The sequence below is a fragment of the Hakea prostrata genome, chromosome 9 (assembly GCF_041222555.1).
Source record: "Hakea prostrata isolate BN-2017 chromosome 9, UWA_Hpros_2, whole genome shotgun sequence".
Taxonomy (NCBI): Eukaryota; Viridiplantae; Streptophyta; class Magnoliopsida; order Proteales; family Proteaceae; genus Hakea; species Hakea prostrata.
The window spans coordinates 17,256,042-17,283,878 of NC_142608.1; the positions used below are offsets into that span (position 1 = coordinate 17,256,042).

The following is a 27,837-nucleotide window of genomic DNA, read 5'->3' on the forward strand; positions in this document are numbered from 1 at the left end:
TGAGGCCACGTACAAAGATGCAGTTGTTGACTATGTCCAAAACTATATGGTGCAAACATCATGGGAGTTGTATTGTCATTTGTATGGGATGCAGACGGAAGAGGGAGACCTTGAGGCTTGAATAGAATAGACTTGTAACTCACTAACTTGTAAGTAATAACATTCCCGCTTCTTCTCTAATTCATGTACTATATACTTGGAATGTTGGATACTTGGATATTACATTTTTAGTAGTTTTTTAGTAAACTAGTAGTTCTATAATGTTTATTATGCTTGAAATAGGTAGTATGCAAAAATCCAAATCAATTTGAGTGCATTTGAGGCTCAAAATTGACTTTTCAAGGTCGAAATTACCATATCGATCAAAAAAATTTCCTTGATCTACACCTAATAACCATTCCACATCCCATCCCATCCCAAACCCTTCCAAACCTATCCACCACTTCTCTTCCTAAATACATCTTGCAATCCTCGTTATATCCTAAACTCATTACCATCTCAAATCTTGCAACCCATTTAAATTTTTGTTAACCCCAATCTTTTACCAAAACCCTAGTTTTCCCAACTTAATCATCCCATCTAGGCTTGTTGAAATCTCCCCTTCTTAGATTCGTAGTTACTTTGTAGGGTCACAACAAAAAGGATTCTGGGATGACCCTGATCCTAGAGAAACAATAACAAGACCCTAACCCTAGAGTTGTGGCTACATCAATTAATACAATATCTTCTAATTTATGCACCCTAGCCATCCTCACAATCTTCTTAGCATTAATTTTGACCTCATAATACCCATGGCATAAATTTATGTCGAAACCACCAAAATTTCGATTTTTGAAAAAACGAGACATAACTTGGGTAAATCAAAAAACTACCAAGTTTCGAATGAAACAGTTTAAATTTCAACCAAGATGAGTCGTAGGTTTCGCAGCTTCTACCAGATTTTTCCCTTCGAGTTTTGACCCTTTAACCATTTTTTTGGCTGGATTTTGTGATGTCAACCTCTTTTTCACCCTAAATCAAAGATTCCTTCACCTTCAATCACCAAACCATTTACTCCTCCTTTGGGGATTTTGGAAGATTCTTGCATGGTTTGTTCCAAACGTCTCATTTTTTCCCCTTTTTTGATGGCCTAAGCAAGTGTCATACGGAGTATTTTCCCTTATGACACATTTCCTAGAATGGGATATCTACATTATGTTGCTGATCCCACCTATAGAGCACAGTGAATCAGCTACCAGACAATTTTAGGCATAATCATGGGAAGCTTTGATCTAGTATTCAAAGTACTACTATAAAGTCATAGAAAATATGGAACTGAAGGGCCTTTGTTTTTGGTTATTCTATGTATGTAATTTTCTGTCACAGTTCATATATGCAATACAGTTTGTTCAATTTTAGAAAGTTTGTATTTCTCAAAACCACTCATGCATTAGTATTCTTGAATGATAATTTTTCAGTGGTTTTTAGCAAAATAATACTTCCATTGTGTTTATAATGCTTTTAATACATTGGAGGCAAGAAATCATATGAAAAATACATTATATAAACCTGCTATCGAAACTTGGGTCAAAATGTTCCAAGCTTCGACCAAAATATTGGTCAAAACCAGCATATCTCAGTTTTTCGGTTGGTCGAACCAGCCTCAAAACCGAGTCTCTGATCCTTGATAATACCTCTTTTAATCATATGTTTTTTTAGCCTTTTGCGATGTCTTACAACTCCCCTCCTTGGTTTTGATGGCTGCTTGGATCTCATCAACCCACCACCAAATCTCCTTACGATACAGACCTCGAATTGGTCTGCCATGGTGGCTTTCAAGCAAGCGGAATTAGAAGAGTAGGAAGCTTATTAGAAGTAGGGTTGTGAATAAGTTTTTAAATAGCAACTTGAACGATAGAAGAAACTCTTGAACTAGAAGAGTAGGAAGCTTATTAGAAGTAGGGTTGTGAATAAGTTCTTAAATGGCAACTTGAACGATAGAAGAAACTCTTGGGATAGAAAAGAGAAGAGATCAAAGAAAGGGTTTAACAATCCAGTATGCACCACGAGATAGTACCAAAACTCTAATAAAAAGGCATATCCATTAATCAAATCATCTCCAATTAATGGAAGGGGGGAGGATGCAATTACATACATAAAGACATTCTAATATTCCTAATCTAACTTAAAACAAAAGACCCCCAATCACTCCAAAAGGCTCAAAATGATAAATAAATCAAAAAAGGATTCAATCTAATTACTAACCATCCTAATCTAACTTAAACACTAAGCTAAATATTAAAATTAACTCTAATCCCGTGTATCAGCATTACACCCACTTTATTTATGGGCTAATAAATTAGGCCCATTACATCAATAAACCCAACATTACAGGCCTTAATGTCTATAGAACACACCCCATGAGCCAAAATTAAGTATTTCAAAGCTCAAATGACCCTTTTGGATATTTTTAACTGCATCAACTCTCTTGGTGCTGAAAAAAATTGCCACCAAGTTTTATAAATGAGAGAATCAGCACCATGTGATCAACATTCACAAACACTGGCTTTGGTGGAGTGATGCTGATGTGAAACCCAATTTTAGGGTTAGGATTTCTTTGATGATTCCCTAAAGCTAAGAGTTTGCCCAGGATAATTTCCTTTTGAATCAACAAAGTAATTACCAAGTCTAGGTGGGAGGGATAATATTGATAAATAAAGATGGGGATCTAAAGGTGAAGGTTATGGGTAAGTTATGGGTTTAACAAAACTATATGCGATTGAAGGGGGAAAAGTTTGAGGCTTAACAAATTATTATGGGTTGATCTTGGGCATCTAATAGTATTCCTAAGGTTGGTAGAAAAGAAGAATAACAATGGGGTTCGATATAGGTTGGATCTTGGAGAAGGAAAAGGAGATCTTCTATTTCTTCGTCAATCTTCCTTTTCTTTCCTTTCTTTTTCTTTCTTTCTTTCTTTTCTTTTTCTGTTTTCTGTTTCTGGTTTGCTGCATGGAAGAGGAGCCAGAGAGAGAGAGAGGCCGAGAGGGTTATGAGGGAAAGGGTGGTGCCATAGGGTAGGGCAGGGATAGGGGAAGGGGTAGCGGGAGTCGTAAGGGGTAGGGGAGGGGATTAGGGGGTGCCATGGGGGCCTAGCAAAGCTGCTGCCAAAGTGCGGCAGCAAGGGGAGGGGCTGGGGATGCTTGCGCAGAACAGGGGAGGGGAGGGGAAGGGCTTGCGGGGCTTAGGGAGGTGAGGGAGGGGCAGGAGGTGGCTGCAATTCAAAGGGAAATGGTGGGGGAGGCCTACGATGGGAGGGCAGAGAGGGGGAAGGGGCTGGGGTTGCTTACTTACTAGGAACTTCTTGGAAACTTGGTGGAATTTCTGGATGAAGACAGTGTACTGGAAGAAGAGTGCTAGACAAATTGTGTTGCTGATCCTTGAAGAAGAAACTTGACTTTCAACTCAACCATGGCCCCCTCTAGAAGAACCACATTCCTTAACTCATAAAATTTTATCCAAATAATCAGACTTAACTTTTACAAAAAAAAAAAAAAAAATAGTTATTTATAGCCTACTAAGAGACTCTTAAGCAGGTTTCCTTTACAGATTAGGATCCCATTACAATTAATCTCAACCGTCCAAATAGATAATAAAATATCGAATGGAATCATCTAGAAAATAGATCCCCCCTATGACTTAAATACTAAAGGAACTCTTCTTGCAACTAAAGACTGATAAGAGTCTTATCTTAAAGTAGATCTCCAGGGACTCAAGAACTCATCTTGACTTAAACTGGACTCTTAATAAAATTCTGAAAATTAGAATCAGCAGATAATCAGGGATAGGTTGACCAATATACCACTCCAAAAGAGTTCAGCCAGCTCTAGGTGCACCACTTAGGAATGGCATTGGGGCCCACTCCAGCATTTCGGCCAGAGGCAGAGTTTTGGTTCACATCAGTGTCTCAAGGTCAACCAGTTAAAACATCTATTCAGTGGTAATCTGTTCATGGGGTTTTACAGTTGAAATTAGATTGTCGAACAATTCTTCAATTTCAACTTCAATTGAACCATGCACGTCAATTTGATAGTTGCTTTCGTAAATCTCAATTTCTTCCACATCCAATTCATCTTCTGAGGATCGTAACATGCATGACATCATATCATAGAAATCGTTGTTAATATCAACAAGCTCCCGAAGACCTATTGTCAAGTTTGAAAGCTCTTCTTGCATTTTAGAGAACCCTCATCGATCAAACACGATAAATCACCGAGATAAATCTCTTTCTAGAGGGTTTATGATAATATCGGAGATCTGTAACTAATGGGACTCTAGAAGAGGATGGCGGAATAGTAAATAGTGGAACTTGTTGGGACTAGGTTTCTTTCTTGTTAAAAAACAGAGGAAAATGGCAGAAAAGGGAGAATAAAGGGAAAAAAAAGGTTTAAGGGTGGGGATCTATTCCTCTAATACAAGATGCAAGCCTAAAATTGGCCTGCTTGGTGGGCTATCATGGAAGGGGAATTAGAAGAATAGGGAGGTTATTAGAACAAAAATTCAGGTTGGGAAAATTAAACTTACTGTTAAAGATATTCTTGAAAGCAACTTGAATGATACAAGAAACTGAAAAAAGAAGAAAAGAAGAGAGCATACTTGTCAAGTTGACAAAGCAAGGTGAGGGGATACAGGACAAAGAAAACCAAGGCCTCGCCTAGGCTACAAGGTGACACTAGGATGCCTTGACCTGAAGAATGGTGATGATGCCTAGGCGATGCCTTGACAACTATGGAAGAGAGATCAAAGAAAGGGATAACAATATTGTATGCACTGCCAGACAGCACAAAAACTCTTATCAAAAGTCATATTCATTAATCAAATCACCTCCAATTGATTGGAAGGGATGCAGGATATATAGACCTTCTAAAATCCCTAATTTGATTCAAAGAATGACTCTTAATCACTCTAAAAAACTAAGAAAGGTAAATAAAATAAAAACAAAACTCTATCTAATTATTAACCATCCTAATATAACTCAAACAGTCAAACACTAATTTAAATATAAAAATTAACTACTAATCCCGTGTACCACCATTACCCCCACTTTATGGGCTTGTAAATTAGGCTCAATACATCAATAACACCCCCAAACTAAGAGCCTTAATGTCTACAAAATCCACCCATGGCCAAATTAAGTATTTCAAAGCTCAATTGACCCTTTTGGACAATTCTTAACTGAATCACCTGGGGGGCTTAGCAACTAGCGTTCGCTTGCCCTATAACTTCCTTGGTGGCCTTCTTAATACAAGTTATCATCTCATTCCACGTCAAATTGCTATCTCTGTCAAAACCATGCTTTCCTTATACATAATTATATAATTACCATCAATATATTATGTATATAATATATTGAACACCTAAGGTCAGCTTGACAACAACGAAATAAAGATTCAATAACGATAGAAATTCTTCTCATCTTCGGCACTCATAACCACAGAATTGAACCTTAGCCTATACATTAAAAAAAGATGCATCACTATTCCTCACTTGCATCTAGCATAAACAAGAGATCAATGAAAGGTATAAATAGGAGCGGAAATTAATCATCTATATAACAAGAAAATCCACAACATACTACATTAATCTCAGTGTAGATATTAAATAAAGTCTAAGAGACTTGAACAAATGTTTTTTAACATTTAGTTAACGACAAGGTATCTAACTGTACAAAAATGATACCATTCAGCCACTGGCAGCTGAAGACTTGGCATATTTATCCACATATCCCTGCAAATAAATAAGCAAACATTAAATTCCAGAAACCAGGACTATGTTCCAAATCTAGGGTCAAAGCATTTGCTAAAATCAGCTTTAGAATTTCAAGGCTCACCTCAACAAGCTTTGCAATTTTAGATTGGGAAGAAGATAGATATTGGTTAATCAATTCTGTTGTACCAGGAATTTGATGTGGCTGCAATGTGCTAAGGACCTTCTCAACTGCTTTTTTAACAATAGTTTTGTGCACATCCTTCCTCAGATGACCCTCACGCCAAGATGGCTTTACCAATTCCTTCACAAAATCCACAAGCGCAGCACGGAAAAGTTTAAGTGTTTTCGGTTCCTTGTTTTGAGCATCCATGTCTAATTTTTGTCGGGAATTTTGATGAAGATTTGTTTCATTGCTATGTCTACCCCCACCTGACTTAGATTCCTTTTTGTGCCTAGCATCAGTTTGATATCTAGGATTAGGATCATGACTGTTTAACTTTGTTTTTGCCACATCAACAACATGGCCATGACCAGGCCTCTCGATCTTCCCTTCTTTAGGTGTAGAAACTTTAGTCTGGTTGTCAGCAACTGAAGTTCCAAAAGTCTCAGCAGCAGCCATATGCAAGCCATGAGAATGAATATTCTTTTCCATTGAACTGCCATGGGACTGGTGGTCATAAGGAAACGAATGTTTTCCAGTATTATATTCTGGGTGATGCAACCAAGTTAAACCAGAGTCACTGTTTGTCAGCTGAGCTGACACATTCTGGATTCCTGCACCCTGACTCAAGGCAGAAACCTGAAAGGACTTTTGTCCTCCACTAGGTGGATCAATGCTATCAAGAAGGGGATCATACTGGCTTCCAGGAGACGATATACTTGTCGAACCAAAGAAAAAAGTTGGTCGAAAAGGTACAGATGGCTCCCAATCATTTGAACTAGCCTGCAGTTTATTTCCTGCAGGAAACTGGTCTGGTTCTGATCTTGAGTAAAATGGAGAGGAGGAATTTCGAGGTAATGAAGCAGAATGCGAAGTGTGATATGCCCGGTCACCCTCCAAACCACCAAAAGAGGAAGAAATATAAGAGGATGATGGTGATATACCTATGGACGGAAAGGACCGACTGTGCTGTTTCAGACTCGGTAATTCCTTCATACCTCTGTCATAAACAGAGGGATCGTTACTCCCTCTATACATACTAGATGATATAATTGAGCCACTTGAAAGAAGCCTATAATCAGGACCCAAACTGCTCCTTGCTAAAGAAGATCCTCTTAAATATTCTTCAGTAACTGACAGCTTATTATCTGACATGGCAGAAAGAGGTGCTTGACTATGATCTTCTCGAACAGAGGAAGTCCACGACTCAGAGTGATTGGCTGACCAACCTCTATTAGGAGTATCGAACTTAGGAAAACTGCCCTGAACAACAGCTGGATCATGCTTGCTGAACTCTTCTTTACAAAAATTATGCCTCGGATTCTCACTGCCCATATCTCCAAGAGAGAACTTCCCAAGATCATCTCTAGGTGAAGAAAATTGCTGGAAGTCATTGAGGGGTAATGGCTTTGACCCACTTGCCTCATGTAATGAGCCTGAAGATGGGCTGCGTCTCTGAACCGAAGAAAAACTATGCTCTTCAGGGAACTGATGCCACAAATGAGACTTTGCTGTAAAGTTATTTGTGACAGAAGAAGCCAGTGGTTCAGGAAAAGCAGAAAATTTTGGTGCATCCATATCCTGTTCCTGTCTCCAACCTGATACAGGAAAAGACTCCTATTAGAAACTCCATTCTATATCTAGAGTGTGTTGAGCATCAATACTGAAAGAATATCCTGAAATACCTGCATCCACCTTCACCTCGTTTTCAAATCTTGAGACAGGTATGTCACTCTTACCAGTGCCATCTTTTACATGCAGAAACCTACAAGAATTTCCCTTTACACACCAACCTCTAGCAAAAAAGTCGCAAACAATTGCTGGGCGCTTGTTTCCGTCCTCAAAATCAGCACCAGGGGATAAACTTCTAGGCCTTATCTGGGAAGTAGGCAAACTGAAAACTTCACAATCATCAGTAACTGGTAAAAGTACCAGACAATGCCAGGAAGAAAAGTTAACCAAAGAATTTCCATAACTTATGGACTAGATTTTTCATCTATGCTATTTAAAGGGGAAAAAACCAAGTACTTAGTGAACCAGTATGACCACACCTTGAGACACTTAGCTTCAGGTCCTTCCCTTCCTTGATATCCATCATCTTAGTGTCTTCTTCAGTATCTAGGACACCATTAGAATCTTTCATCCCGGAGCCATTACTCATCAGGGTCTCAGCAGCTACAGATTTAACCTTATCAGACAAGGAAATGGTGTTGTGACCTCCCAAGGAATCAGTCTTATTTGTATGTGCTTCATTACCAGCATGGACCTTATTATAGAATCTTGGAACATCACAAGGAGCTGCCTTATTTTGTGAGGCTTCAATACCTTTGACATCAAGAGCAGATTTTGGGACACCATTATCATTTGGGAGGAAAAATAGATTTTTATCCAGAATTAAGGCTTAAAATATCCATCATGAGCATATAATAACTATCTTCCATACCAATAGACAAATTGAATCTGCAACTACTACCTTTTATGTCACAATTATCTGTTGGAAGACTTTGTTTAGATTTTTCTGGAGTGGAGGAACCTGATCTGGAGTCCTCATCATGCCCCTCAGACTTCATTTCTTGGCTAGAATCTACACGGGATAATAGGAAAATTAATAAAGAAGCAAAACTTTCATCTACAAATGGCACCAGCCAATGCATAATACGAGTTCAGAACACATTCCGCCAGTGACAAAGAATCAGTTGTTGGAATTTGGAAATATTGAGAACTCTACTAGCCTAGACACTGAGACTATAATTGATCAACTATCCCAAAGGAGTTCTAAGGGGGGACACAAATTAGATGGAACCAGAGGACCTCGTGAAGATGGGTGGAAAACAGATGACTTATTTATCAGATGACAACAAGCTTCAAGAAATGAATATGGATCAGACCTTATCTCTGGTGTAAGAGAACATGCAGCCATCACTATCACTTCCACTTCCACTTCCAGAAAAGATGAATGCAACCAACAACTTCACAATTGTTACGAGTATCAGTTGCCTTCTATGAGCAGATGGAATGAAACGGCAGCAAAAATGGCAAAGAAGAAGGCTGATGACATCCCATATTGATTCATTTATCTTCTCCCCCCCCCCCCCCGCCCCTGCCTCCCTAATTTTTTAAGTAGGGCAATTGATTGAGCATCTTTAGTTCTACACTTACCATTTGAAACCATCTTCAAGAAATATCACTCATGATTGACGTTTATCAAGGGTACTGCTACATTAAATCATTAGTATCGGTTCAGCAGAAAATGGATGGATGGCTACATCTATTCCCTACCAGACATAATTGTCATAAAACCATGGTCTCCTGAGGATAATATCTGACAACCTCATGGGGACCACATCAAACCATATTTCCTCTGAATATAAATGTAAGTTAATGGCTACTAGACTGTCTAGACACTTAGGAAGAGTTCTAGCTTACTACTATTTATGAAGACTACCATACCAAGCTAATACCAAGAAAAGGAAAAAAACTTATAAGATATTCCTACATAATATACCCAAATATTAGTCCAAATATTTATAATACTTAAAAGTAATACTAATATTTTATTACTAATAAAAAGGGTGAACCTTGTACCAAAGGCTTCTGCACAAACAGACTCCAGTGGCAGTTATCCTACACAGCCTCACCACATCAGTCATTGCTGAGAGGCTCTTTCGATGCCCTAACCTCAAGCTACAACTGGTGGTGCCCCTACCACTGCACCAAGGCCTGCCCCTTAATACTAATATTATTACTAATATTACTAATTCCAGCCTTTCCCGGACCAGAAATTTGGTTTAAGACCAACTGTATGGAGGCTTCCAAAGTGGATCATATGTTGGTCCAGCCAGGCCATGGCTACTGCATCACTGATTCACTATACTAACACTATTATCACTATCTACTATTACCTGGGCAATATGTTCACCTGTCTTGACTCGGATGTAAAGACACAACTCCTCCTATCTTCTCCCTCTGTCTCATCTACAATGATCCTGGATTGCATTCTATTAGGGTAACGGTATAGATATTCTTCATTGTAGAAGTCTTCTTGGACTGCCTCTAGTGGTGGACATCTGACTTCATCTTCAGTGTCCTGATGGTTGGTGTCAGGGACAGCAACTCCTTTCTTTTGAGGACAGTCTCAAGCACATTATCCTCTCCGATTGCAGTAAAATACTCATCTTGGCTGCTGCTGTTGATGGGGCATTTTCCTTTTTAGTTGCCTGTTGCCCTAAGAGAGTTATTATTTCATAGAGGAAGTGTGAAGGTGGATGCTGGTGAGAATGGTTTGGCAGGTGGTGGATTCCTCCTATAGTCAGAGCCTTGATCGCCATACCTTCTCTAGATAACAAGGTTTCAGCCCTCAGGGCTTTAAGCCTCAAATATCATATACATCAGCAACCCCAAGAGCCATATGAATTTCATACTTTAAATCCAGCCTAAATCAAGTCATAGTCTGGCATTTTCTCTCCCTAATTTCTATTATAGATAATAAAGAGTCAAAATTTTGATGTAGTGTCATATAATACCTTGCTTCAAAGTATGGAACTGCTCTCGTAACCTGGATTTATAGTGATTGGGTAGGTACCTATCTTTTACTTCCTCCCTCCTCATCTGATTCCATGTTTGTGAGTTCTCTACCTTCACAATACATTCTCTTTTTCAGTTGTACTCCACCAATCCCTAGCAGCACCTACCAGTTTGGTTCAAGTAAGTCTCATCTTCCTATCTTCTATTAGATCAAACCAGTCAAAGTAATCATCTAGGGCAGATCTCCAATCATAGGCCACCTGGGGACCAAGGGAGTCATTAAATTATTTGAGTTTGAGCTTGACTTTATAATGATCTCCTAGCCTTCTTTGATTATGTCCTAATAGAAGTAGGATCCGATGTGTTCTTCCAAGTTCCAAGGTGAGTGGAGTGCGTTGATGGGGCCTTTCTTTAGGTAGTCTTTCATCCCCTTCATACCTGTCATAAACAGGGTTCTCTAGATTTTCTGGTTATCCATTCCTTCTCTATGTCCAACCATTCAAACTCAGTGTGGGCATCTCTGTTGGGACCCTCCTTAATCCTTATTTCTATGGCTTTCACTAGCCTCCACGAGAGGGGATGACTACTTGTGACTTGACTTGTGGGTGAAGAGGAGGTAACACTTCTTCTCTATGGAGTTGCTCCATTCAATAAATCCTAGCAATTAGGTCTTGCAATGTTGCTCCATGCAATGCCACCTGTGCTGAAACATCTGCAAGAGACTTCTGTATATTCTCTAGAGCCCTAGCTACTGCTGATTCATTCAATGCTCTAATACCACTATGATGCAGCCTCAATTGAATGAGGACCAATAATTCCAATATCTTAGATGACCAAGCACTAAGAAATTTTAGGGTGGGTTTCTAGAGAATTTCAGGCAGACTTGTTTAGGGTTTCTTATTTGGGTTAAAAAGGGATCAAAGGCGGAATTGAGAGCCTATATTATGCTTTCTAAAATCTGAGTGATTCTTGAAAGATAACCATTGGAATAAGTCCCCCATGGATTTTAGACATGGGGTTAGGGTGTTAGGGACCTAGGCCATCAAGGAATAAGGTTAGGGATTGGGAAAGGGGCTGGAATTGGGTCAAGTGCTGGTGTGTATCCTAGGATGATGGATCTGTAGTTTGGAGAGATTCTAATGGTTGAATATTCAAATATGGATAGAAGGCATATGGGTATAGAGAAAGGCTTCAATGGGGGTTCAAATCAAAATAGAAAATATAAGGATGGAAAGGGGAATGGAACAGCTGCTAGCTTACCAGTTTAGTTGGAGAATAAAACTTGTACTGGCATTGATATGGAAGGGGAAGAGACAGAACCAGGCAGACTGTAATGACAGCTTACAAGTCTCTTCAGATGAAAACTGGGGAATTGCAACTGGGGGCTCCTTACAACTGCTGGAGCAATCTTTCACTTAAGCAAACACAGAGGCTGTTATAAACAATCTTATTAATCTGAAATCTGAGTCACTATTATGTGTGTAGAGTATTATTATAGCCTAACAATTGCTTTTACGTGTGTAGAGGCTTATTATAGCCTAACAATTGCTTCTACGTGTGTACTTGAATAGGAAACTGTTAGGGCCCTAGGATCACACCATGTGGAGGAGAGAGTGTTAAGTGTTAGTTGAGGGGAAATAGGGGAAATTGAGAGGAGAGGGCATTGAATGTATATGAGTGGTTTTTTGGGCAGCCTTGGCTGAGGGGCAGCATTGAATGCTGTGGGGGTAGTTAGCACCATCAAAACCCAGATAATTCTAGTTGATTTCTTGGTTTTCAGTAATAATTTTGACATTGGACTAGGAGGATCTTATCAATTTGGTACCAAGGCAGTTCCAATCCGCGGGAAGAAATATGGAGACTGAATTATCCCTGTTTTCTGGTGATGGAGGTGCACAGAAATTGTTGACAGAGGTCCTGCTCTTCTGTTGGGCAAATCATGTTGGGTATGACCAGCAACTGGGAATGGCCCTCCAACATCTGGATGGAGAAGCCTTGGATTGGCTTTACCGGAGAAAATGGCCAGAATTCAACTGGTCAAACTTCAAGGAAGCCCAATGATCTTGGTAATGGGAAGGATGTAGATCCGAGAGTGGAGTTGAACATTCACCATGTCAGAACAGAGGCTAGCAATCAATGTTGAGTTGAAAAATAAAGGGGAAAAGGGGATGGAAGAAAAATGCAAAACAGAGGATGGGGTAGGACTGCGGGCTGCAAACACCGCACCTTGCCAAATGTGGAGAAAAAAAAAGAGGGCCCGGTTTTGAATCTCTACCAGACTGAAGTGGAGGCAAGTGGTAATCCCGGCAACTTGAATGGCCTAGCTGGGGAGTCAAATCCTGCAGAGTTAGGGGCTGTTGACAAAAATCTTGAGGCAGCAGCTAGGGTTGCAACTCCAACAAGAAGAAGAAGAAGAGAGATTGAAGGAGGCCCTTTTGTTCAAACCATCCCTCAGCTGGTTCATTGGTTTGGTTCGAGTTTTAAAGACCAAGGACCAACTAATAAAGGTCCAACACAAGCCCATGTGTTCGCATACTCCAAGCTTATGCCTAGGTGAACTAAATTCAAAGACTGGGACGTCAGGTTTCCTAAGACACCCCCTTGGGCCCAGCCCATTACTTTAACCCAAAGCACAAGCCTTCTCTTCATTAACTTGGACCCCAATAATTCAAATGACCAAGGTCCAAACCCAAGCCTAATCCGAACCAAAGAATCACCAAACCCGTAGTCCAACCGAGCCAATGAGGAAACCATCGTCTTCAACCTCACGCAGTCGAGACGGTGGAAGGAGGAGGCGAGATTAAGACGGATGCGGTTGAGCTGGGTGCTGGTCTCATTGCTGGCGACAAGAGAAAAACAACCGAGCACATTGCTCCTAGATCTGATGCTATTTCCCACAGATATCTCGCAGACCTGTTTTTGTCTCAGGTGCGAAAGACTGGACAGAAGTTTTGTGCCGCAATAGCAGAGGGGTTGCTCATGAGCCAAGCAAGCAAGAATTCAATGCCTCTCACTCGGTCGATTCTTTTCCCGGGGGGCCAAGATGATGTGATAGTTGTGCTTGAAGGACCAGTTATCAACTATCCTCGGGTAGCTGCTCTAAGGCTCACGGGAGGGGCAACGACGAAGATGGTGAACCTGACACTTGATGAAATCATCAAACCTACTCTTGCTCTTGGGTTAAGTGCTTCTCATGCTACACTTAAGAATCTGCTGAATGATGAAAACCAAAAGTTTTTTAACTGCCTCAGTTTGTTGGTGGTCAACAGTATTGCAGAGGTATTTTGGTCATTTTCCACCCCTAGTTCGAGTCCTATTATGCTGGAAAAAGTCACGCTAATTTTATGGAGTCCTTTCTACTTTTCTTTGCTTAGTTAGAGTCCTAGTTTGTGAGTTATTTAAGAGTTTTATTTTGATTGGGAGTTGTTTGCTTGAGTCTTAAGTTATCTTAATTAGCATGTATTTTTTAGTTAAAGCTTAATTAAGCATGTGCGTTTAGTAGATTCCAAATCTAGGTAGAGGTCTTTAAGTAATTAAATTCCATTTTGAGTGTTTTGGTCAAAAGGTGGGATCCTTGTCAATTAAGAATTCCCACCCCAAGTTAAGGTCTTTTGTTATAAATACACAAGAGTCCATGTAATTTTCAGTTATTTGATTAATGAAATTTTGAGTTGAAGAAAGACTTGAGAGAAGTCGTGGGTATCCCAAGGTGGGAGGCCTGCGGCTGGATTGTGCCAGTGTTTTCTGCAACTTTGAAAGTTCTTCTTCTTCAAACTTCAGCAGCAACCTACTTCAAGCCTCCACGAATACAGCCCTAGAGCCCCTCCCCTGCATCGTAACCCATCCCAGTCCCCTCCTTCTCTAGCATGGACCTAGAAACCACCCCAACCCGATCGCACCTACCCCCTCTCCCTTCCTCTTCTAGTTCAGCAAACCTGACACCTTCCCCTAGCCCCTTTCCCCCTTTTTCCCTGCAATAGCAGCAGCCCCTACCCCTTGGTAAACCATCTTCCCCAGCCCCTCTAGGTCCCTTTTCTCTTCCCTAGGATCGACTGCTTCTCTAAAGTTATTTTCCCCATCCTGCCCAATTTCCTTAACCCAGAAAATTTCTGCACTTCATCTTCTGCCTTGGGAGAATTCTGCAGAATTTCAGAACTCCTAAAATTTAGATAAACCAGACCTTCTTAAACCTTCTAAATCCTTGAAACCCAGTTCTGAATTTACAGAACCAGCAAAGACAGATCCAAACGCACCCTGACCGAACCTACCCTAAACCCTAATTTTCACTTTTAGTTCAAATTTCTGATCTGGAATTCTAATTACGGTGAAGTGCAGAACTGATTCCCAGTTACAACAGGGTTATCTGAAGCTCTAGAGGATCCTAAGACCCCTGAAACACCCATCCCTTTTACCAGAATTCCTGGGCGACCCTAAAATCAAGGGGAATTCCCAAATTACCCCTAACCCTAGATTCGGGTTTACATCACCTTGTATAGGGCTGCAACCGTGGGCTATAATGGAAGGAGAATTAGGAGAATAGGGAAAGGAAGAACGGGGAAGTAGAATAGGGGGAAGGAAATCTCTCAATAACAAATGGAACTCTTCAATCAATTTAACGAAAGTCCTATCCTAATGCAATCTATTTAAAGGAAATAAAATGCGAATTCTAATCAAAATCCAAAACAAAGTCTAATACCTCACGTAGGAATACTAAAACAAATAGAAGACTAAACTAAAATTGAAATGAAATACTTATTTAAGTCCAACTCTTTGTTGCAGAACCCCACAGGAACAGTTTTTAGGGTTGGACCTAAAGCAATTGAACTGGTCTGATACTACATCAGTTACTCATTGCCATCCTCAAGTAAAGGTGGACAGATCTCAGATCTGATGGAATCGCTTGGCGGGTCAAATATGGAGCGACACTTGAGCTTCAAAATAGAAATCAATGGCAGGAAAGAGAAAGGAGATGGGATTTACTCTTTACCGAAGGCAGCAGACTTTAGCAATGGAGGTAGTAGGTTGATTTTACAACCAACAACTTGGAATTACGGTTCTAAACCTAAGCATCAATACTGCAATTTGAAACAGCAGCTTTATGGGATCAATCTCGTCTTGAGAAGCTCTCCGTGCACGGAAAAGAGGAACTAATTTACAAAACGAAAATTCTGAAAATAATCTGTAATCCAATCTTTACTCTTCCATCAAGGAAGATAAAAATAACTTACATACAAAAGAAACCTGAAGTAGAAAAAGGATTACAAGTCCTAACCATGGAACAAATTTCGGTCGAAACCACCGAAATTTCGGTTTTTGAAAAGAACGAGACAAAACCCGGGTGGAATCAAAAAAGAACCAGGTCTTGATCGAGCCCTGCAAGATTGTTTCCGCCAAGTTTCCCCCTTTGAGTTTCAATCAACCCCCCCCCCCCCCAAAAAAAAATTTCATATTTTTGGCTGGATATTGAGGTTTCAACCTCTGTTTCACCCTCAGCAAAATACCCAAGCAGCTCTTAATCCTCTTGGAGCTGGTACTTCTGCAGATGGTGCTTATGTGGACGGTTTTGCCCCTGGTCCTCATGCGAGATTGATGGAGCATTTCTTGAAGCTGCAAATCCCTGCTTTCACTGGTATCTCGTCGGATACGTTGTTTCCTAACAGGTGGATCCGAGAGATGGAAAAAGCTTTTTGCAACCTCCGTTGCAATGAAGCTCAGAAGATTTTGTGCAAAACAGAGACTGCAGCATGAAGCTAATGCATGGTGGAATGCGACTAGACCTATTTGGAAGCTTTGAACCTAGTTCTTACTTGGGAAATTTTCAAGGAAGCCTTTTGCAAGAATTACTTTCTTGAGTCTGCGAGAGATGCTAAGGAAGCTGAGTTCATGGCACTCACAGAAGGGCCTAATACTGTCCTGGAGTACCAAAAGAAGTTTGAAGAGTTGTTCTTCTTTGCCCCTACAACATCTAAAGGTGATCATGAAAAGGCGAAGAAATTCTTCAAAAGTTTGAGTGCGGATTTGACGTATGATGATGAACTGGCTGAAATTTTGGACCGGAAGGATAAGCAGTTGAGAAACCGAACTATACCTTTGGTGAAGATCAGAAGGAAGAATCATTCATTTGAGGAAGCATCTTGGGAAAAAAAGGATGAGATGCAGACCAAGTTCCCCCATCTTTTCGGACTTACAGGTACGTTGTAATTTCGCGGACGAAATTCTTTTAAGGGGGGAGGGATGTAACAACCCCCGTATTTCTAACCCGGGATCCGTATTGCAAGTCCGAGAACCCAAAGGTCTAGCCGAGTAAATTTGTGGAGTGTCCGGATAGAAGTCCATGATCCATACCCTGAACCCATGGATCTGGATTCTCTTGTTGAAGAGCCTGCCTTGCTTGGTAGTTGGACCTTTGGAAGGAAAGTGGTGTCTGGAGATGTCCGGAATAAAGGTAAGACCTCCCCATATGTTGATTAGGGTTAGGTTGTACTTGGACTTCAACCCCCTAAGCAAAGCACCCTTGTATAACAATATACTAGGGGACGGTTGCTAGTGGTGGTTGATTAGACCAAGCGACCGCCCCAAGCAACCGCCTAGTCCTGGTTGCGGGGTTTTGCCCTATTTTGCCTCCAAACTTCTATAAATAGCAACCCTCGTCTATTTTACGAATATTATATTTGGGATTGCTTTTTTGGTGGTTAGGCGGCAGTAGAGACGTGTTGGAAGGTGAGCGAAGTGTTGCTAGTGATCTGGAAACTTCTCCTTTCTTTCCTAGCTGATCTGGTTGAGGTAAGTGACTCCCTGTTCACTCATTCTCTACCCTTGGCTATGATTTAACTAGATTTGTTTTCCTTTTTGGTTGTTCATGATCCTTTCATTACAGTGCCTACCTTTTTAATGCTCTTGACGAGATCAGGTTCGAAAACAAAACCCTGCTTTCGTGAAAAGGATTGATCCAATCAAGGGGAGGATTTTGGGTAACCAATTTGGTGTCAATTTTTAAGTTTTGTGTTACCCCTTGGTTGTGGTAGTGTTAGGTTTGAAATTCAAACTGTGATCATCCAAAAATCGAATCGAAATCGGATGATCAGAAGCCTGAGTCTCAGATTGAAACTCTCTGTTTTTGGGGCGGTCACTAGTGGCGGTCGCTCAACCTAAGCAACTGGCCCAAGCGACCGGTTGGTTTCCAAAGAGCAAGTAACTTCCGACTTATGTCCGATTTGATTCATTCGACTTACATATTATTATAACCTTGTTTATAGGCGTCCTCTGTTTCAAGTAAAAGTTTTATAATTGTTTCTGGTTTGCAATCTAGAGGATTTCTACTTATTTACAGATAAGGACATACAACCTCATCTTTATGAAATGATTTGAACATGCTAGTCCAATGTCTTTCACTGTTCTTTCATTTTATATACTACTGTAACCATGAATAGTATGCTGATCTTATTATATGCTTGCTGTTTGTATTGTCTTTACATATGTTTTATCAATTATGAATGTGGTATGATGATGATGATGGTTTGTGGTTCTAATAGAAAGGGTATTCCAATAGGATATCTTGGCTTGAGAAATCAAAGGGCTGTGGTATGGGACACATGCTCATTGATGCCTCCAGCACTATCATAACTATTGGATGACATACCAAGGTAGAGTCTAGAGTTGCATGGCTAGGTACCCCACATACTACTACCCTTTCGGTAGGAGAATTGAAGCCGGATGACCCGTGACGACGATGATGTGACTCTGTTTCATCCTACAGCGGTAACCAGTCGTGGAGACTCAGTGGTCCACTGTTGGTCATACAATGGTAGGGTTGCATATGTTAGGGTTGGGCTCATGGACGTCCAAGGAGCGGACCGGGAGTCGTGAGGAGTCATGAGAGCTTTCCGCCCCAACAATATGTGGATGACCATAGGGTTATGGAATGGAGTCCAATAGCGGTAGCCAGTCCGTGAGGGTTCTTATTCCTAGGTTGCGAAGGATACTGAACCAAGTTGGTTGGTGTCATAGGGGATGTATCTGGACTTCATGTAATATGTTACCATTATGACTTGCATTGGATTAGAAACCCCGACATGCGCCAGTAGTCATGCCAATGGTCGTGGTGAGAGAGTGTTGACTTAACCCCAGCCATGGTTTGAGAACCAGGTGTGGACTTACCATTTTACCCAAGATCCCTACCGAGGTAGCCAGTCCTTACCGGATCAAAGTGACTAGACCTACCCAGAGGAGGGCTGGTGTTATATATCTTAAAGAATGTCAACTGTTAGAGACTTGCATAGTTAGATCTTAGTGGTATTCATACTTTTACATTTCATACATATCATATTTGCATCTCTGATGGTTTGACATATGGAATAGAATTATTGTTGTTCTTACTGAGTTCGTTAGAACTCATTCCTTTATTTTCTATGTTATATTAGCCTGTATAGATGGAAGATACACGCCAAAAGATGGATTGGTTTCCCATAAAGGAGCCTTCTCGTATGAAGAGGATGTGGCACCGGTAATGGGAAATGGAGATAGCCTGTGCGGGAGCTTCTGCGAGTGCATGGAATGCGCTTATAACACCCATTGATAGGCGGAGGAGATAGGTTGCCAGGCAATTTGCCCATCGTATGGAGAAGAATTGGAGAACCCCTTTTTTTGATAAACATGAGAAACATTTTCTAACTTTAGAGAAAGAAACTGGAAAGAAGATCATTTAATTCTTTTTTATTGCTTCCGCTAAACTCATATTCTTTTTGATCATTTGTTCTTTCCTTGATTATTTTATTGGAGTATTTGGACTCCTGTAATCCTTTTAATTAATTATTAAACTTATTCTTGATCACGATTATCTTTACTTGCATTTATTATTATTGATGGGTAAGACCGTGGATCCTGTGACGGATCATTCATGTATGAGTTATCCACCCGACAACCCGTGGGTGCAATCCGGATCCACGGTCTTACCATCAATAATAATAAATGCAAGTACTAGATAATCATGAGCAAGAATAAGTTCAATAATTAACTAAAAAGGATTATAGGAGTTCAAATACTCCAATAAATAATCAAGGAAAGAATAAAAGAATATGAGTTTAGCGGAAGCAATCAAAAAAATTAAATAATATTCTTTCCAGTTTCTTTCTCTAAAGCTAGAAAATGTTTCTCATGTTTATCAAGAAAAGGGGTTCTCCAATTCTTCTCCATACGATGGGCAAACTGCCTGGCAACCTGTCCCCTCCGCCCATCAATTGGTGCTATAAGCGCACTCCATGCACTCGCAGGAGCTCCCGCACAAGCTACTTCCATTTCCCATTGTCGGTGCCACATCCTCTTCATACGAGAAGGCTCCTTCATGGGAAACCAATCCATCTTCCGGCGTATATTCTCCATCTATACAGGCTAATATAACATAGAAAAATAAAGGAATGAGTTCTGACGAACTCAGTAAGAATAACAATAATTCTCATCCATATGTCAAACCATCAGAAATGCAAATATGATATGTATGAAATGTAAAAGTATGAATACTGCTAAGATCTAACTATGCAAGTCTCTAACAGTTGACATGCTTTAAGATATACACCAGCCCTCCTCTGGGTAGGTCTAGTCACTTGATCCGGCAAAGACTGGCTACCTCTGTAGGGATCTTGGGTAAAATTATAAGTCCACACCTAGCTCTCAAACCATGGCTGGGGTTAAGTCAACACTCTCTCACCACGACCATTGGCATGAGTACTAGCGCAAAAGCCAAAAGTTACTTGCTCTATGTTTTTAGGGTGGTCACTAGATACCACCACGTTTCAACCTCTGTTTCACCCTAAATCAACAACTCATTTGTCAAAACTTGGGGGGAAATGCTGGAAATTTGTCGAAACTTGTCAAAACTTTGGGGGAAAATTCATGCGATTGGATATTTACATTATGTGGATGATTCCACCTATAGACACTACATGTCTCAATTCATGGATAACTTCATGGGCTACATGCCATGGCTAGCATTCATCCAGTACTTGAAGTACTACTACAAACAAAGGATAAATCCATTGGTTCCAAGCAAGCAATCAACGTAGAACTGAAGTCTGGGACATTGTAGTTGCTAGTTGGTCATTATATTTTGTTGACTTGTTGTGTATGTAATAATTCTATCAAACAATTCAAATATGTCGATGATTCTATGCCTACATGCAATACAATTTGTACCTCTTGGAACCGTCATTTGTTAGTATACTAGAATGATAATTTTTCAAAGGTTTTTTTGGCAAACTACTAGTTCCATTATGTTTATTATGCTTTAAATAGGTAGGAGGCAAGAAATCAGATGAAATGGAGGTCATTTAAGCCCCAAAACCTTACTTAAAAAGTACCAGGTTTCGACAAATTTTGGTCGAAAGTTGGAAATTTTGGTTTTTGGCCAGGTCAAAGCCAGCCTTAAAACTGAAATAGCGATCCTTGGTCCTAACAAATCTAGGAATTAGAGTTAAAAAGCAACTAGGAATCTAACTCCTTAACATGGTCTGAGATCTCGATCCCTCAAAAAACCGAGATCTCGAAGACTAACATGGTAGAAGATCTCGCTCTCGAGGGAGATCTCTCGACCATCTCGGCGAGATCTCAGTCAAGATATGCAATTTTTTTATGTCAACTCGGCGGCCCATCTCAATAGGTTTTAGGGTCCCAATTGGGCTGAAACTTGATATTTAACCTATTTAAGGCCTTTAGAATACATTGGTGGCCTTGGATATTCAGAAAACAACCCTAAGTATGATTTCTAAGTCTACCCAAAGTGTGAAACCGAAATGTTGTAGGATTAGGGAATGCAATGTTATACAACATGCAATATAGAACGTTTAAGGCATATAAATGAAAAGCAAGTGTATCAAATGCATCAAATAACCTAAATGTCATCAAAATTCCATCCATATAATTATCACAATCTCAATTTTCAAAAATAGAATAATAAAATTATACAACCATTAGAAGTTCTATTTAGGTCATTAAATCATAAGTTCATAAGACAAGCAGAGAATGATTGATCTTCCTTCGATGTTGTAGATATGCTAAGAGTAGTTGCGAGTGAAAATCCAGCCGAAATCCGCAAAAAAAAGGGCAAAAATTGAGAGTTCTAGCAAGATATGGCGAGATATAGCGAGATATGGCGAGATATGGCGAGATACGGCGAGATCTCAAACGAGATATCCCAACTCTCTGCTCTCCATCTCGTCTTGCTTCTTTGGAAAAGCGAGATATCTCACGAGATCTCGAGAGATCTCCCACCATACTAGACTCCTTAACATGGTTTGAGATCTCAATCTCGATAAGGGTCTTCATCCCCAAAAAACCACATCCTAGATCTGGTAAAAATCAACTCAATTCAACTAAAAGGCCCATCTTGGTAGGTGTTAAGGCTTAACTTAGGGTAGAATTTAGTACTTAGAGCCTATTTTAGGCCTTCTAAATACAATGATGGCCCTAGATTTGTGAGAAAACAAGTGTATATATGAGTTCCAACTCAACCCTAACATTGAAACCAATACGTTAACGAAATGAACATGGATAACCTATAACACATGGGATACATAACCATTACTTGATAAACAAAAACATATAAGTTTAAAGTCAAATAATACATCAGACATGTTTGTTGTTCACAACTTCATATTAAAACATCGATGTACTTATAAATAGGACCATGAGATTACAAAAGTAAAATCAATTACTAAGCAAATCCTTCAACGTTTGATCACCACCCCCCCCCCAAACACCCCCCCCCCACTAGTATAAACATAGTTTTCGCCTGGGGGGATGAACTTTGGGAAGAACACTCATCTTGCTCCAAGATTGGCTTAAAAATTCAGTATAACTTTGTTGTCGATGAGCTAAATAGCCAAAACACCAAAACTAGCAAAGGCAAAAGGAGTGTTGAGATATCTCAACTGGTCTCAACCGAGATGTGGTATTTTAAAGACTGGTTGAAGCTAGATCTTGCAAGATATGAGATCTTGAACCAAGATCTCAAGTCAATCAAGATATTAGCTTAGATCTTGTATTTTTCTATCCATTATCTCGATTTGCATGAGATCTCATCTCGGGGTCTAAGAAAAAGGAAATCTCGACCGAAATCCCGGCGAGATCTCACAAGACCTCAAACTATGAGGCTAAAACAACCAATTAGAAGACAAAAGGAGCAACCTTCTTCAGGGCGGATAGAACACTTACTAAACAACAAAGAAATTGAAAATAAAGCTAAGCGAATACAACTAGATTGAATTGCATCCCTAAGGATCCAACTTTAGCCCATACCTTACAGACCCTAGTCTTATTCTAAGGAGAATAATCCCAAATAGGCGTCACAACTGCACCAAACAGCCTCATCCTAGCATCCTAAAATCATAACCTTTTCTAGCTGGTCTTGTTTGTGTACTTGGACAGCCCCTAGTTGATTAAATTGAATCTAAGGCTATATCAAGTCCTACGTCTAATAGCTTTTAAGTTCTCTTTCCCATAAGAGTTTGATTCCTATTTCTAAAAGTTAAAAGGCTGACTAAAAGCCTATTTATAACCCCTTGAGATAAGAATTGATACAAACTGATTACTCGCTTCAAGCCCTATTGCTTTCTTGTGTGTTTTCGCTAACCTACTCTGGCTAATGTCAATCTTGGGAACGTAACCCCAACGATTAAATTCTTCAAGGGTTCTTAGTGAATAGATCATGCTTTGGCTGAATAGACAGCCTTCAAGAAGCCATTTCCTTTACTTCAAAGCATCTACAAGCCACCAACACTCCCCCGGGGGGTTAAAAACGCCTCAAAACAGGACAATCTTGAGGCCTACACTCCATCCCCCCTTCCTATCACCTTTTTTTTTTTTTGACTTTTCCTCCCTAAAATCCAAATACAGAACAATGACAAGCTTTGTTCCAACTAAAATGGGGTCAACTACATAGATGATAGATCATTGCCTTCCAATCAGCTTTATTTTAAGGCTATATAAGATACAAGGTCTAAGCAATGCATGTCCTTTCTCACCGCTTCTCCTAAAGTTATCCAAGGTCTGCCCCCAGGTCTTATAATTCCTTCAATATGGATTGAATCACTTTTTCATACAAAGGCATTTAAAGGCTTATGTTGAATGTGTTCATGCCACCTCAATTGACTTTCTCGTAGCTTATCATTTATCAAAGCTACTCCCATATCAGCTCTAATATGATCATTCCTTACCTTATACATCCTAGTTTTGCCACTCATCTATCTTAGCATCTTCATTTCTGCAACATTAGGTTTATCTATATGATGCTTCTTAACAAAATCAACACTCAGCACCATACATCATAGCTGGGTGTTTGACGGTCCTATAAAATTTTTCTTTGAGTTTCAAAGGAATATGTCAATCACACAAGACCCCAGATGCACCTCTCCACTTCATCCACCCTACTTTAAATCTTTGGAAACCTCATCCTTTATGTCAACTTTTTATATTATGATTGAAGTAAGGTACCTAAAAAAATCGCTTTGTGTAATGTCCTTCTCATTAAGTTTCACTACCTCATCATCCGTCCGATCATGACCAAAGTTACACATAGATATTCCATCTCCGTTCTACTTAGTTTAAAGCTTTTTTATTCCAAAGTTGCTCTCCATGATTCTAACTTGGTATTAATCCCTACTTGTGTCTCATCTATCAAAACAATATTGTCAGGCAAAAACCATACACAAAGGAACTTCATCTTGAATATCTTTGATTAAAACCCAAAAACACAGGATATAAATACATACATACATACATACATACATACACAAACACACACACACACATATATATATAAGTCCATCAACTCTATAAACGTTAATTTCTTGACCTAAAATTAAGAAATACCATGACTTAATAACCTACAATCCAAATCCTTGCAAACTTTGGGAGCATCATTGCCTCCCTATGCAGGGCATCCCCCACCCCTGAAGAAAAACAAAGAAACACTTGGTCCAAGTTTCATCAGTTTGTGAAATCTCTAGGTAACCCAAACACATTAATTAGGTTTATCCTTTCTTTCAAGAAACCTCCCTTTAACCTATAAACCCTAAACTAATTCACCCTAGCTGAAACCATCTAGTTAGCATTTCCATCACCAGCCACAAAGACCACTAAACCATAACCCATCAGATACCACACCACAGAAACCTGTCTATACACCATAACCAACCTACTAAACCTAACCTGCTTTGTCCCAAAGTTGGTCTGGTCAAGAACTTTGAAGAACTAGCTACTAGTTGGTCACCTAACAATATAGAAATAAATCAGGAAATTAAGAGGGAAAGAAGGGGGATTGGGGGTTGACATCCTTACCACCCTAGCAGCTTGTAAAGGCAGATCAGTTAGGATTGATTCCACAGTTAGAAACAGTGAGTTAGGGTTTTTGAACCACTTAAGCACCTAAGAGAACCTTCTGGACTTTGGACCACCAAGGCAATCATGGACTTCAATCACCATTAGTGAAAGCCTCCATGCAAGGATTGAACTCTAAGGCTTGCTAAAGAAAATTTTCATACACATAAATTCAGTCTTTACTCATCCTCAAAGGGGGTATAAATAGAGTTCTTAAAGGTTATGATTGCATTAGGAAAAGACTTCCAGAAACTTACTAGAACTTGAAATAGAACTACTCCTAGACATAGGAAATTAAAGATAACATACCACTGCTTTTCCTCTCATCTGTGAAAGAGTGGGGATGGTCCCCAAAACTTATAATCAACAATAAAAGCCCTAATGATAAAGACTCTTCTATCCTTAAAGTTAAACTGAACCAAAATTGAACCAATAGATGAATAGAATTGAATGGTAGAATTAAAAATGGAGAATTTAGTACTCAATTCGTGTACCCAACTTTTAGGTCCATGAATTGGCTGATTACAAAGAAACCCACCCAATGAAGGCCCAATCTATACATTTACCAACCTAAAGTTGTTTCTTACCAAAAAAAAAGGCCCCTTTTGGCTTCTCCCAACAAATTTCTTAATCGTATGCAAGTGTCAACCAACCAAATACATTAGGATACTTTTTTGACAGTAATGACTCTTTTTTGATAGTGTAGCACATTGTCAAGATTAACCACTAATTTTCAAGACCTATACTCTAAGTTGAAAACACACTCCAACACACTAACCAATGAGACAGACAACTACCCTCTTGATAAATTATAATCTGTTTGAAATCATATTCAAAAGCCAGGGAGAAAAAAAATTATACTCCACATGTTATAATAAGTATGAAGTGGCTACCAACATATTTTGAGTACAAGGGAAGGGTACAATCTTCTACACCCAAACTTTCTAATAATTAGTTTAAGGAACTTTGCATTAAAGTTAAGATCATCCATGGAGTCATCAGCATTTAGTGAGTCCACAGTTATAACTTGGACTCATTAGCATTTAGAAGTCCACATTCATAACTCATTTTGAGTTGAATTCCTATTCTATAACATTTTTGCCAAGCAGTTTCACCTAGTCAGGTTTGATAGTTGAAATTTGAACGGATTATTCTCATCAATGTGAACCACAGTTGAAGTATTTCCCTACCTTTGATGCTGCTATATGCTGTTGTTACCATCATAGTCGAAAACTGAATACTTGCTGCTTCTGAATTTAACAATACATTTGATCCCACCCTCTTGTTATCTGCAATAATTTACTCTGATCATCTAAGGAGTTCATCACATGATATCAGCAGACATATCAGCTCACTAAACAGCCGATCAAGCTTCCACTAAAACAACAAACACTGCCTGCCAGCATATGGCCATGGTACTATGAGAGAGCTTACCCCGTCAGTATAAACAATCCAGTTCAAGGCACCATTTAATTACATACCTATACCCTGCTAAGGGCACTTTTTTGTTTTGCTTTTTCACTTTTTCACTGCTGCTCGGTTAGTAGAAGACTAATGACTAAAGTAGAAATTTTCACCCAACTTCATGATACAGGTCTCATCAAAGATAAATTCTGGATGAGCTATTGATTTAGTTCCTCCCCAATCCACCCAGTGCCTCTCCAGGAATTGCGTTTGATTTTCATGTTGGCATATAACAGATCGATGTAAAGATGATGACTCAGATAGCCCATTTTCTTTTGAGACGATTGTTTAGCATATTTGAACCTAATATATTCTTTCTCATGAGTCCATACAACATTGAACCGATTAAAAAATATTCACGTAACCAATGCGGCTTTATCTCCCTAATCAATTAGCAATCACACCGAATACAAAAACAATGAAAAACGTTGACAGGGGAAAGACAGACAAGACGCAACAAAACCATCCAAGAATCCAAGAATTATTTGAATTTCAGAATGCGAAAACAGCTAACTATCCATACCATCGCCAGCGACGGCTTCCGAATCAGACAAATCGACAACTCTTTCATCTCCGTTATCAGAATCTCCTTCTTCGTCTTCCATCTCCTCGCTGACTGCATATTCATCGCCGTCGTCATTGTTTTCGATTTCGGAATCAGAACCCTTGTCAGAGACTTCGGCGGTGCCTCTCAAATCATCGCCTTCAGAGGATGAGGTAGAGGAGGAGGAAGGCATTGGTTTGAAATCCACTCTCGGCTGCTCCGCTCTGCTCCGCTCCGTCTGTTTGTGTCGCTCCCTCGCTCACTGGGTCTGCCCTTCGCAAAAGTTGTGTAATATTATGAATTTATGATGCGGTCTGGGAAAACACCACTTAAGGGGAGCATATTCGTCTCTACGGGTTAACTTCGGACGTTAACGAATGAAATACACGCACGCCAGACCCAGAGTAGGGTAAGCAGCAGTATCTCAACAGTACAGCCATACATAATACATGTATGATGTATGATGTGTCTATGTGATTCTACTTTTCTTTTTCTTTTTCTTTTTTTACTGTTTTTTCTTTTACCTTTTTTATTTTTTTTTAGGGTGTTAGTTTGGCCCAGATCAACCCTAAGCCAAAATAGGGCTTGGACTCAAGATTTTGGCCCTAAGGATGAGTTAGGGTCAAGGGCGGGCCTAGGATTACTCTTTGGCCCGCCGGGCTTGTCCCTACCCATCCCAGATATTTTGCCCTAACCCTAGCCCTAATTTTGGCTATAATTATGGCCCTAATTCTAGTCCTAAATTTGTCCTTGGTGTTTGATCTCAATGAATTATGAACATGGACAAGAATATGGCCAATCAGGGCTAGGGCTAGGGATAGGGCCAGAGATGGAGCTAATTAGGACCAAAAATAGGGCCAAAATGGATTTGACTTGGACACTGTAGGGCTAGGGTTAGGGATAATAATCATTGGCCTTGATTAGGGTCAAAGGCGGGAATGGACTTAGATTAAAATACATAGGGCTGAGCTTGGGATTACAAAAGCCCGGCCCAGCCTGACCCTGCTACAACCCTATTTTTTAGGGGGTCTGC

At 39.9% G+C, this 27,837-nt stretch overlaps 1 protein-coding gene across 1 annotated transcript; it reads right to left on the reverse strand.

Annotated features, from left to right (window-relative positions):
* Nucleotides 1-3,273: 3,273 nt before the first annotated feature.
* LOC149004880 (protein FRIGIDA-ESSENTIAL 1-like) lies at nucleotides 3,274-27,121 on the reverse strand. The gene is made up of 6 exons (XM_089168005.1): nucleotides 26,784-27,121; nucleotides 8,379-8,489; nucleotides 7,957-8,230; nucleotides 7,591-7,799; nucleotides 5,867-7,503; nucleotides 3,274-5,763 (listed from the first exon to the last, which is right to left on the reverse strand). The coding sequence occupies exons 1-6, from the start codon at nucleotides 26,995-26,997 to the stop codon at nucleotides 5,719-5,721; spliced, it is 2,490 nt and encodes an 829-aa protein (XP_089024131.1). The 5' UTR covers nucleotides 26,998-27,121; the 3' UTR covers nucleotides 3,274-5,718.
* Between the last annotated feature and the right edge of the window lie 716 nt (nucleotides 27,122-27,837).

Excerpts from the sequence above, each read along its gene's own strand:
- LOC149004880 (XM_089168005.1), bottom strand. The coding sequence starts at position 26,997 with ATGCCTTCCTCCTCCTCTACCTCATCCTCTGAAGGCGATGATTTGAGA. Across the intron at positions 8,231-8,378 it reads AGATAATTGTGACATAAAAG|GTATTGAAGCCTCACAAAAT; the intron begins GTAGTAGTTGCA and ends TTGATGTCAAAG. Across the intron at positions 7,504-7,590 it reads CGAGGTGAAGGTGGATGCAG|GTTGGAGACAGGAACAGGAT; the intron begins GTATTTCAGGAT and ends TTCCTGTATCAG.